Genomic DNA, 13506 nt, shown 5'->3' with positions numbered 1-13506 from the left:
CTGGAGTTCAAATGTCCTCTCGGAGAAACCGGTCACTTCTCCCTCTGTCTTCACAGTGCTTTCTACATATAACTCTACTCTGTCACTTCCCATGCAATCTTATGATGATTTATTTCAACATCTCTCTCTTCCACTGGACTGTGGGCTCCTCAAAGACAGACAGGCATGTGGTTCAACATCTATTTTTATCTCCTGCATAGTGCCTGGTACATCATGGTCTAGTACTCAAAAAACCTATTTCTGAGTCTTATCATTTTTGGTCCATTTTCTCTCAAACACATTCTGACCAGGTCTCCACTCCCATTACATTGCAAACCTGCCCTTGACAAGGGGTTCAAGGACTTTTACATTTTTAAACCTGGGCTCAAATTCTTAGTCTTCGTCTTAACTGCTGGATCAGCCACATGACACGAAGATCCCTCCCTCTTCTTGGGTCCCTTCTTTCAGCGGATTTTGGTACACCAGCCTCTCTTGCTTCTCCATTTATCTCACTGGTCTCTCTTTCTCAGGCTCCTTTGATGATTCCCCTTTTGTTCCCTGTCCTGTAAATTTTGACATGCCCCAGGTATCTGTCCTTGGACCTTCTCCTTTCCTCATCTGCACAAACTTCCTCATAATGTCTTGGCTTTAAATATCACCCACACGATGAAGAGTCCAAACTTTACATCTTCATCCTAGAAGTCAGTCACAGCTATTCCCTCCAGCAAGAAATAACCACTGCTTGCTCTAAAGACATTAGGATGAGTAGCATCTCTTCTTACATGTCACCCTTCATGAAACTGTGGAGCCCATATGAAGTTTGCATATGAGGAGGGTGATATCCAAAATCTCCCTGGAACTCCAAAGACCCGGTCCTGAATTTTACCTGCCTCTGACCTCTAGGTCCTGATCACCACCCTTTGAGCCAAGGTAGACAAGAAAAAAGCCTAGATATGGGGAAATCAATGAACAGAGAAATCCCAAGGAATCAGGCACCAGCAGAAGGGAAACAGCAGACAGTGGGCCAGGAGGTACTCAAAGACCATCTCCCAACCCAGAGACAAGAAGGGGAAAAATTGTGATGTTGCTGATCCAGACTCTCTGCTCCTGTCTTGCCCTAATACGCTATGCCCAATCCTTCAGGGAACTAGTGCCCTACTGCCCTTTCTACCCTGGGCTGGTAGAAAAGGGTCTAATCAACTCATTCACTCCAGACTGACAAGCACCTTGAGGCAATCACTGTCAGCAGATACATGGCTCTGTTAACAAATACAAATTTTATTTGCTTAATTAAAATTATTATATATAGTATAATATATTTAAGTATTAATAATTTAATTTAATTCTATTCAATTAATTATGTTAATTAAACTTGATCAATTTGCTTAACTCTATACTGGCAACTGCCCTAGAAGCTTTCATTTAGTTCTCATAAGAACTCTATGAACCACACACTATTATTTCCCTCTTACAGATGAGAAAACTGAGACTTTGATTAGGCAACATGCCCAAGGTCAGATGTGCCTCCAGTTTCTATATTCGGTGATTTAACCCCTTTTGTTTAAAGTCAATGAGATAAAATTATCTCAATGAAATTGCAAACATCATCAAGTCACAAAGAGTGGGAATAAGGGGGGGCTGGGACTCTCGGTGCTTCTTACAGAGTCTTCCAATGCCAGCCCACCCCACCCCAACCTTCCCTCATACCACCTCTGCCTTGCTCATCAGCAGCCCCCCAGACAGAAAGCTGAACAACCACAGGATTAGGAGACCACTGTATAACAGACATTGGCAACTGCTCAATCTCTGTCACAGGCCATCCTCCATCCTTGACCTCCAAGCTTTCCCACCTCCTAGGTTGCTGCACAACCCTAGGACACCAGAATGGAATGGTTTGGAGAAGTGAAAATCATAGGCTCGGCTGTCACCTCTTTTCCAGCCTTATTCCTCCTTCATCATCACTCAAAAAACCCTCCTGGGTTCAGAGCAAGAGCCCCTCCCCAGCCCCACATCCACCGCAGCCCGGGTCACCAGAAAGCCCACCCTTCCTCCCCTGCCCTGTGCCCCCACTGATACCTGCTTCTTAAGGATCCTCCCCCATCCCTGAAATGAGAGGGCTGGGGAGCTGAAAACGCATGTTCTTGGAAGAACTGAATTGCAAAACAAGAAGGAAATACCTTTCTTTCGGAGCTTGGGAGTTTTCTTCCTGAAATCCCAGCAAAAGAGCAGTGCCAGAGCAGAAAAGGAGCGGCACAGATCCCACCACGGCATCCCGGGACCATGAAGCATGACAGGTGAGGACGCGCAGCCTCTGGTCCAAGCAGCCTCAGGCCTCCCCTTCTCCGCCCCAAACTGGAGGAATTGTCCTCGCTGGCTTCCGCATCAGCACATGCTTGCGAATCCTCCCCAGGCTCTGACTGTGATACGGAAATGATGGGATCTGTCCGCACCTGCCCCTGGCCGGCCCCTCCCTCCCTCCCGCCCTCCCCTTCCCACTCACCTTTACACACATGACTCCTGGCTTCTAAAGAGCGAACATAAAGCTGTCAGGGCCCGCAATAAACATAAGTGCCTCCTTTTACTTAGCAGCTAATTGTCAACTGCCATTCAGGGGATACCCAGGAGGTGGGTTAAAAAATAAAAAAAATTAAAAATCCCCCGCGCAAGCCTTTACCAGCATTGCTCCATATATCAAAGTGTCTGGCAAGAGCACAGGATTTCACTTAGCATTTATGAAGCCAGCCTAGCCTTCTCTGGAAATGCTTTCAGAGTGGCACGTGGCTCAGTCAGGGCCTTCCAAGATAATAGTCTTGGAGGTGGGTTGTTGGCCAGTGTGAGATGATTCCCCCCCCCCACCCTTTGAGTAGATTTAGCAATTTGTGCAGCAACCCTACCAGACAAGCCCAGGAGACTGGAAATGGACAGACAGAAAGAACCCCAGGGGAGCCTCACGCTGCCCTGCCACCAAATGTCCATCCCTCCGTTCATCCTTGACACCATATTCTCCTCCCAGCTGGAATTCATCCCCACAGCCTGGCAATGTGCAAACCCCTCTCTTTAATGTGCAAACCCCTCTCTCCACTGCCATCTCCTTCATCTGGACTACTGTCCATGCAGCCTCTCTGACCTGGATGACCACGTGAACCTCATAGCTGGGCTCGTGTCCTCACTCTGATTCATTAGCCCCAGTCCAATGCATTCTCACACAGCCACTAGAATGATCTCTTAAGTATAATCTAATCTTATCACCTTCTTACTTGAATCCCCGATGGCTACTCACCAGTCTTGGGATAAAGATCAAGATCCTTACAGAGGCCTTTCTTCACTTTTACAACCCTTCCCTCACTGCAGTGCCTGTTCTGTGACCTTTGCACATACAGTATGTGACCTTTGCACATACCGTTCCCTCTGACTGAGACACTGGTCCTCTTCCCCCTTCTCTGCCTAGTTGTCCCTTCCTGGACCTTCAGATTTAAATTTGATCATCACCAGCTCAGGAAAGCCTTTTCTGGCCTTATTGATTCATTTTTTTTTTCAACCTAGTATCAAGTGTTTTCCTTTCATGGCACTTTTCACAGTTGTAATTTTATGTTTTTACTTTTTTTTTAAATTAATTTCCATTTCTTGGACTGGACTGTGAGCTTCTTGAGAGGAAGGACTTGATCTTTTCTCTCTCCCGCCGTTGCACACCCCCCGGGGCTAGCACAGTGTTTGGCATCTGTCACATGCTCCAGAAATATTTGTTGAATGAATGAACAAACATCTGCTTGGTATTAGGAGCTGGTGGGGAGGGACAAGGAAACTAGTAAAAGTAAGTGGAAATCACCTCTCAGTTTAGCTAGAGAGAAAGGACCAGAACATATGGAATGATAATGGGTCCCAGGCAGCACACCCCCAACAAGCAAACTGTGCTGTGGATTGTGAATTCATGCTTGGAAGGATGCGAAAGGTGTAAAGGGATGGGAGAAGAAAAGGAACATGGTGTGTATAATATTCAGTATTTGCCTACCATCTGCCTTGTGCTGGCAGACACACAAAGGTGCTTAAAACACAGGACCTGCCCCAGGGCCTTAGTGTTTAGCTGGGTAGAGCCTGGTCACAAGTTGTCAACAGTCTAGATACAATTGCTTCTGCAGTCTTTTTCCTGCTCAAATCCAGAAAACCTTGATTGTATCCAGAAGTTCTGGGAAAAAGAGATGGTCTAACCTTTCTAGCCAGGCCCTTAGGAAAGAGTTGTAACAAAAGAGCTAAATTATCCAGGTGGGAAGGAAAGGGTCAAGGCATAGATAGCTGCTCTCCACAATGAGAGGATCCTTCTCAGCCAGCTTCAGGCAGGAACACCCAAGAGGAGGCCATGGTGGGCCAGCTCTCTAGCAGTGAGAGATAAGGAGCCAAAAAGGGACTTTAGGCCAGGAAGAGGCTTCCACTCTGCAGAATTGTCACCTAATTCTCATGATTTCCAAATAAGGAGAACATATATTTGACTTAGGCAATGGCCTCAGACTGGACTCTCTGCTGTCTCGAACAGCCTTCCTGCCCTGGGAGCCATGGTTCTGGTTCAGTGAGACCCGTCTAAAAATGGCACAGAAGAGTCAAGCACTGTTCTTTGAATAGTGCTGCACTCTGCTTTCCCCTCCCCTGGACTTTCCACCACCTACAGGACTTAGGCTTGATTTGCTTCTTTGGGTGGTGGTCTTGGGGTAGGGTGAAGGAGAAATCCCCAAGTGTTTTATGACTGTGTTCAGCAGTTTCATCATTGCAAGTTCTCGTCAAACACCACTGGAGCCGCACAGCCTGGTGAAAGTTCATGTACGGCATTTTGACTCAGAGCAGGTGCATCGCTAGGCAACATGAGCTACCCTGGTCAATGCAGACTGCCTAAAGCCCTGAACTAGGGAAAGCCAATAATCTCAACACAGCTCCTGTCTCCTAATCCAAGGTAATGAGGAAAGTCATTGCTAAGATTATCCAGGCCGAACAGCATGTGACCAAGTTCCCATACATAAAAACCTAGCTTCGGTATGATGAGCACAATAAAAATTATGCTTGGGAATTGGAAATGGTTATTGGAACTATGCTACTCTTCCCACAGTACTGAATGGTGATTGTGGCAGATGCTGTTGAATTTGGCTGCCTCATACAGGCCACTTCTTTTCCCACAGTCCCCTCTGGGTGGGGGCATGTATGGTTTCCTGACTCACGTTAAACCAGGTAGATCCTCTTTCTCAGGAGTTTGGAACAGGATTTCAGAGCCCAGGTTCAGCTTCTGCAAAGGCTCAGTGAGACGTGTAGGAAAGCAGGGGCTGTCAAAGCGAATCTAGGACAGATGCGAAGGGGCTGCTGACTAACTGAATATGGGAGGGTATGCAGAGCTAAGGAGAATGAGAGGCAGTGGCCCCAGAGACACAGTAGATTTAATGTCCATGTTCCATTTCTTGCTCGCAGGGCCTTGTGAAGCCTCTTGGCAGTGCTTGCCCTGGGTTTGTATGAGAAGCTACTAGATCTACCCAGTGAATTCCTTTTTGTTGTTTACCTTAAATGGATAAGATTTCTATTTCTTACGACCAAAGAATCCCTGAAATGTGTCAATTAAGTTTACGTAGAAACTTGGGGAAATTCTTAACCTACAAAAGAAAAGGTATCAAATTGTATACAGGCACACTTTGGAGATACCATGAGTTTGGTTCTAGGCCACCGCAATAAAAAGAATATCATGATAAAGCAATTCCCGCGAACTTTTTGCTGTCGAGGGCATACAAAAGTTATGTTTACTCTATACTGAGTCCATTAAGTGTACAATAGCATTATGTCTAAAAAAAACACATACCTTAATTTAAAATACTTTATTGCTAAAAAATGCTAATCAACATCTAAGCTTTCAGCAAATTGTCATCTTTTTGCTGGTGGAGCGTCCTGCCTTGCTGTTGATAGCTGCTGATTGAATAGGGTGGTGGTTGCTAAAGGATGGGGTGGCTGTGGTAATCTCTTAAAATAAAACAACAATGAAGTTTGCCTTATCAATCGACTCTTCCTTTCACGAAAGCTTTCTCTGTAGCATGGGATGCTGTTTGACAACATTTTACCCAGAGGAAAACTTCTTCCAAAATTGGAGTCAATCCTCTCAAACACTGCTACTGATTTATCAACCAAGTTGATGTAATATTCTAAATCCTTTGTTGTCTCTTTAACAACGTTCACAGCATCTTCATAAGGAATAGATTCCATCTCAAGAATCCACTTTCTATGCTCACCCATAAGAAGCAATTCCTCATCCATTCAAAGTTTATCATGACATAGCAGCAATTCATTCACCTCTTCTGGCTCCATTTCTAATTCTAGTTCTCTTACTATGTCTACCACATTTGCAGTTACTTCCTCCATGGAGGTCTTAAATCTCTCAAAGTCACCCATAAGTGTTGGAATCAACTTCTCTCAACCTCTTGATAATGTTGATATATTGACCTCCTTCCATGGATGACAAAATGTTCTTAATGACATCTAGAATAGTGAATCTTTTCCAGAAGGTTTTCAATGTACTTTGCCCAGATCTATCAGAGGAATCACTCTCTATGGCAGCTGCACCCTTGTGAAATGTATTTCTTCAACAGTAAGTCTTGAAAGTTGAAGTTAAAATACTCAGTAAACCATGTTGTAACCAGACGTGCTGTCATACAGCCTTTGTCGTTCCATTTACAGAGCACAGACAGTGTAGATTAAGCATAATTCTTAAGGGCCTGAGGATTTTCAAAATGGTAAATGCACACTGGCTTCAACTTAAAGTCACCAGCTGCATTATCCTCTAACAAGAAAGTCAGTCTGTCCTTTGAAACTTTGAAGCCAGGCACTGACTTCTCTTCTCTAGCTATGAAAGTCTTAGATGGATCTTCTTCCGATAGGAGGCTATTGTGTCTACATTGAATCTGTTGTTTAGTGTAGTCACCTTCATTAATGATCTGATCTAGACCTTTTGGATAAGTTACTGCAGCTTCTATATTGGCACTTACTGTTTCACCTTGCACTTTTATGTTATAGAGATGGTTTCTTTCCTTAAATCTGATAAACTGACCTTGGCTAGCTTCAAATTTTCCTCTGAGGTATCCTAACCTCTCTCAGCCTTCATTGAATTGAATAGAATTAAGGGGGGCTTTGGCTTAAAGGAAAGTTGTGTCTGGTTTGATCTTCCATCCAGACCACTAAAACTTTCTCCATATCAGCAATAAGGCTGTTTCGCTTTCTTATCATTCGTGTGTTCACTGGAGTAGCACTTTTAATTTCCTTCAAGAATTTTTTCTTTGAATTCACAACGTGGCTAACTGATGTAAAAGGCCTAGCTTTTGGCCTATCTTGGCTTTTGACATGCCTTCCTTACTAAGCTTAATCATTTCTAACTTTTGATTTGGTTTAAAGTGAGATGTGGGACTCTTCCTTTCACCTGAACATTCAGCAGCCATTGTAGGGTTGTTGATTAGCCTAATTTATATGTCGTTATGTCTCAGAGGGATAGACACAAGGGAACAGCCAGAACACACAGCATTTATTCGTGAAGTTCACCATCTTATATGGGTGCAGTTTGTGCCCCCCACCCCTACCCCATAACGATTACAATAGTAACATCAAAGATTACTGGTCACAGATGACCTTAAAAGATATAACGTTGAAAAAGTATGAAATATTGTGAGAATTACCAAAATGTGACAGAGATACAACATGAGCACATGCTTTGGAAAACTGGTGTTCATAGACTTGCTTAATGCGGGGTTGACACAAACTTTCAATTTGTAAAAAATGCAATATCAGCAAAGCCCAATAAAGCAAAGCACAATAAAATGGGATATGCCTGTATATCCTATTTGTTACTCTGGAAAAAAGTATATAGATATATACAAAGGTCAGAAGAAAAATATAAAATTCCTTCAGGTGACTTTAGGGGTGATTGTTTTTCTATATATTTTTAGAATTGCCACAAAATGATTATGGTGTTCTTTTCATTCTTGAAAGAAGCCACTGAGCCATCAAATAAATATGCTGTATTTGAACCATGAAATTCTCCATAAATGATTTCCAAAACTACAGGCAGCAGCAATGATAAACAATCACATGTTTATACAGTTATCCTGCAGTTGACACAAATAGGTGTGTTCCTAAAAATCTGGAGGAAAATGCCAACTTGATAAAGGAAAAATACTGAATTTACTTGTCAGTTTCAGATCTTTTTAGTATTAGGTTTTCACAGGTAGGACCTCTTTTCATACAGAAACATCTCCAGGATTCCCAGAGCCCTCAAACACGTGAGCCATGCAACCCAGAAAAGTGTGGAATGTGGAATTCATTGCATACCAGTGAGTGTCCTGAACCACTCCTGAGTCTGACTGCCTCTTCTAGACAGCAGCTTAACTGTCCTGTGCCAATGGACCCGACTTATGCTTTCAGCTTAGCTCTTGCCCTCAGTCCCCTCAGGATTCACAATCCCCATAACCAGGCAACCTCATGATGCTATAGAATATTGCGCTGCCAGAGTCCTGGCGTCAGCTGGTCTGGCCCCCTCATTTTGCAGTTGAGCATATCGTGGCCCTGGAGAGGAGAAAAAATTGCTCCAGGACATCACACGTCCGCTGGTCAGTGCAAAGGGCTTGAGGTCGCCTCACTTGATCTGGAGTAGGCTCTATGAGGTGACCAGAGAGGCTCTGAGCCCCTTTGCCTCCCAACCTAAAAGAGGAGGACTTGGCAATGACTGTTACCTCAGAGCCTTTCTCTGCTTGTTTCCCTTGAACAGCATAGTTTGTCTGGAGTTACTTCCTCCCCATACTGGGGTGTCCCACGGACACCTGCCCAGGAAAGCCTTCAGGAGCTCCTTACCTCCAGAGGGCGTGCCGGCGACTCTCCTGAGGAATTTAACCCACTCCTCCATCTCCGCCTGGGAACTGGCCATGAGGACGTAAGAGTCCTGTCCCGCACGGTTCTGGTCCCATGAGGCTGGAAGAAGGAGCACTGATGAAGGTCTTGGGGTAGCAGGAGGATCAGAGAGTGAGGAGCAGGGAAGGGAAACTGAACCTGAATTAATTTCTCGGTTCTATTAAGTGCTACCAGTCAAACAACCCAAAAACATCATCTAATCAATCCAGCGGAACTGAATATCAATGTGCTCTTATTGTTTTTGCTGAAGCTCTAATTCTACTGACAAATCATCGAGCAGAATAGTTTGCAGCTGGGGTGACTTTGGTTCGAGAGCTGCTTCCCCGGAAGCCACTTCCTACGAAAAGGGAGAGGAAGTTCACGTTGCAGGTTCCTTGGGACAGGGAACAGGATCCGCTCCTGTAAGTTTGAGGACTGCAGTCCATCATGCCAATCATGGCTCCTCTCCTAAGCTGCATCCAACCTCATTTGTGTGGTAGGGAGAGGACAGCAGCCTCGGGTGAGAGGGAGATTAGCATGTGTGTGCCTTTCTCACAAAATCAGGTGCTTCCTGTTCAGGGTTCCTTCTTCCTTCCTGCACAGGAACTTGGAAATGGCAGCTTCTCAATACATATTTGATAGAAGCCAGTTAGGGGTCCCTTTAATATTTGCCCTTTAAACTTAAGATTACAGACAAGCTATAATTAATGTTTCCTTGTTGGTTCTCTGTGAGGGAAATGACCCAACACAGTGCAGGACCCATGAATAGCTACTCTGTCCTCAGGCACACGCTTTCTCCAACTTAAACATAATCTGCTCGACTTGTGTCACCTATTGGACTGTTTCCTTTGTCAGAAACAGGTCTCCCTTCTTTTCTTACCTGACTACAGAACTCTTATTTTTCCTTCAAAACTCAGCTCAAACGACACCTTTTAACATCCCCTCTTTCTGCACCAAATTGAGACAGAAATCCCTATTTTATATTTCCTTAACATCCTGTTCTTACCTCTATAACAAAAGTGATATAAATTACCCTGAACGTTGGTTTCTGTATTGGTAAAAATTGAGGTAATTTCTTCATATGTCAGAAATTGAAACCCTGATCTTCCCCCAAAATTCAATATATGTGCAAACCTCAGCAAATCCATCTTTTCAGTTGTCTACATTGAAACCTTGTGATCACCTTCGGCTTTTCTTTTCCACATCCAAGCAATCAGCAGATGCAGTCATCTCTACCTTCAAGATGTGTCCTGCAACTGCTTATTTCTCACCCTCTTCACTGTTACCCTCTTTGGCTTGGGTCATTGCAGCCACCTCCTAACTGGCCTGCCCGCTTCGTCCTTATTCCCACCCCACCCCCTACTTTTTATTCTCAACTCAAAAGAGTGATGCTTTCAAAACCTAAGTCAGATGGGGGACATTCCTCTGCTCCAGACCTGCCAATGGCTTCCCATCCTACCAGCATAAAGGCTAAAGTTCTTACAATTGCCCCCATGTGCCGATAATATCTGACCCAACCCGGATCTAATCTCTTCTCCCCATCATCACTCCACACTGCCTTCCTTGACATTCCTTGAACATGTGACACAAGCTCAGGGCTTTTGCTCAGGCTGTGGCCTCTGCCTGGAAGGTTCTTTCTCCAGATGTTTTGTTGGCTCATTCCTTCAGTGATTTAAGATCTTTGCTCAAATGCCACCTTCTCAAAGAGGCCCCATTTGGCCACTCCCTTTTATTTTTTTCTTCAATAATTTTTTTTATTGAGATATAATCATCTAAAGCATACAATCAGTTGTTCATAGTATCCTCATAAAGCTGTGCATTCATCATTGCAATCAATTTTTTAACATTTCATTACTCAAAAAAATATAAAAACAAAAGTGAAAAAGAACACCCAAAACATCCTATACCTCCCATGCTCTGTGCCCTCTATTGTTTATTTTTTTACTTTTTTTTTTTCATATTCATCTGTCCTTATACTGGATAAAGGGAGTGTCAGTCACAAGGTTTTCACAACCACATGGTCACACTCTTAAAGCTCTATAGTTATTCATTCAATCATCTTCAAAAATGAAGGCTGTTGGATTACAGTTCAACAGGTTCAGGTATTTTCCCCCAGCTACTCCAACACACCAAAAACTGAAAAGGATATCTATATACTATATAAGAATAACCTCCAGAAAGACCTCTCAACTCTATTTGAAACCTCTCAGCCATTGAAACACTATTTTGTTTCATTTATATTCCCCCTTTTGGTCAAGAAGGCTTTCTCACTCCCATGATGCCAGGATTAGGCTCATCACCAGTAGTCATGTTCCATGTTGCTAAGGAGATTTACACCCTTGGGAGTCATGTCCCATGTAGGGAGGAGGGCAGTGAGTTCACCTGTGGAATTAGCTTAGAGAGAGAGAGGCCACATCTGAGTAACAAAAGAGGTTCTCTGGGGTGACTTTTAGGCATAATCATACGTTGGCTTAAGCTTCTCCATTGCAGGAATAGGTTTCACAGGGGCAAGCTGCAAGTCAAGAGTCTGGCCTATCCAATTGGCAGTCCCCAATGCTTGGGAGAATATCAGGGGGGCCTTCAATACTTCAACCATTTTCCCCAGTCCCTAAAGGGGACTTTGGAGACATCTTTTTTTTTTTTGCATGGGCAGGCATCGGGAATCGAGTCCAGGTCTCGGCATGGCAGGCGAGAACTCTGCCATTGAGCCACCCTGGCCCGCCTTGGAAATACTTTTAATCTCCTGCCCAGTTTTGGGGGATGTTTGGGGCAGCACACCAACCTGTACAAATCAACGAGATCCCAGTCCCTATTCATGGTTTCATGGAGTTATGGTGTTCGAATAAGCTGACCGCATGAGTTAAGTTAGATAGTGTACTACCAAAAATATAATTTTGCACCAAATAAGCATCCCTTCCTTTGGACTTAAACAGAGGTTGAAGTTTTAAAATACCGTCAATATCACTGTTTATCCTTTAGTGTGAAATACCTTAATTCTTCATTCATATCTCTAATTGAAGTCTGATTTCTTTTTCCGTGTTTTTAACAGTTGCTATATGGAGTAATACATACTTTCACAGCTTCAGAATTCTAGCTCTGAGTCTCACGTGTCACACAAATACCCAAAGTTTCATGGAATGACCAAGTTATACACAAAAAGCTCAGCATCTAAGAATTTAGCAGTAACAGTTACAACTCCAGAACAGATGTGACTGCTGTAGAAGCTTGCAATCTAGGAACCTTTTCAATAAGCCTTTTCCTGATAAACCCATGCTCTCGAATTCAATTCTTAGTCTTTGTACATTTATAATACCTCATATTAGTGAGGCATTATAATATTTGTCTTTTCGTTTCTGGCTTACTTCACTCAACTTACTGACCTCAAGTTTCATTCACCTAGTTGCAAGCCTCACAACTTCATTCCTTCTTGCAGCCACTCAGTAGTTCATTATAAGTATACACCACAGTTTCCCCTTCCAGCCTTCGGTCAATTACTATTAGGCCACTCCATCCATTGCATAACATGAACACTGCCACCATAAACACCAGTGAGCAAATGTCCATTCCTTTCCCTGCTCTCAGTTCCTATAGGTATACACCTAACTACAGCCTGGCCGTCTGCCCATACTTTTTAAAGTGATAAATCAACCACCACATCCTCCCTCAATCAGCACTCTATCTCCTTCTTTACTTTTACTTTCTCCTTGGCACTTACCCCATATGAAAACCTACACATGCTACCTGTGTATTTCATTTGTTTTCAGTCTCCCTTTGCTTGTATGTAAGTTGCATGAAACTCTTGTTCTTTTCTGGGTTCTCCAGTCCCTACAAGAGTGCTTGGCTCATAGCAGATGCTCAGTAAATTTGTTGTATGCCTGAATGAGCACATCTCATCACATATGAGAATTAAATGAGATTACTTATACAACAGAAGGAACCACCTTATTCCTGGCAATTCGCTCTAGATAGAGAAGAATACACAGTTATTTCATTAAGGATAAGTAGGAGCAGGGAAACTTGTCCTAAATTTTGGCCTGTGCCCCAAATAAAGAAAAGCATAACTATGATCAAAGACTTCTACCTGCCCTTTGTGCAACTAAAGTGGTGACCCTGGAGAGGTTCCTGGTTAGAAAGGCCCATTTCTTAGGCTAGCATTGGCTCCTCAGAATAGACTTGCACAAGTGGATGGCAAAAAAGACGAACTGAAAATTCTCTACATCATACCATAAAGAGCTGCTTCACCTTAGGCTGGATATAGCCCTGGGGGATGATGAGGACTTTAGGAAAAGGGTTCCCTACCTGATTATAGCTTTAGTATTGTTTGCCCTGATGAGCTCTGTGTGTATGTGTATGTGTGTGTGTGTCTGTATATGTCCATGTGTGTCAAACTGGCCAAGAATTCCCCAGGAACTCAAGAAACAGCTACAAAAGTGAGTGATACTCCCTGGCGACTTGGGAGATGAACAACCAGGGATGAGCCTGGCCTTGGCACCATGGAATCAACAATGCCATCCTGACCAAGTGGGAAAAGAAGTGTAGCAAATAAGGTATCAGTAGCTGAGAGAGTTCAAATAGAGTTGAGAGGCTACTCTGGAGGTCACTCTTATGCAAACTTCAGTTAGACTTTGCTACCTA

General features: G+C 43.6%; 1 protein-coding gene across 4 annotated transcripts in view; it reads right to left on the bottom strand.

Moving 5' to 3' along the window:
* The window catches only part of ARHGAP25 (Rho GTPase activating protein 25), a 102003-nt gene that overhangs the window by 24393 nt on the left and 64104 nt on the right, over window positions 1-13506 (bottom strand). For 3 of the 4 annotated variants that reach the window (XM_077134440.1, XM_077134439.1, XM_077134441.1), the window contains exon 4: window positions 8836-8952. In XM_077134440.1, coding sequence (XP_076990555.1) covers window positions 8836-8952 — 117 coding nt within the window. Of the gene's footprint in view, window positions 1-2156; window positions 2412-8835; window positions 8953-13506 lie in introns of those variants that run through there. The other variant, XM_077134442.1, reaches the window with a different exon arrangement.

This window comes from Tamandua tetradactyla, chromosome 17 (genome assembly GCF_023851605.1).
Source record: "Tamandua tetradactyla isolate mTamTet1 chromosome 17, mTamTet1.pri, whole genome shotgun sequence".
In the NCBI taxonomy this organism is placed as follows: Eukaryota; Metazoa; Chordata; class Mammalia; order Pilosa; family Myrmecophagidae; genus Tamandua; species Tamandua tetradactyla.
This window is presented reverse-complemented; position numbering and strand designations above follow the sequence as displayed.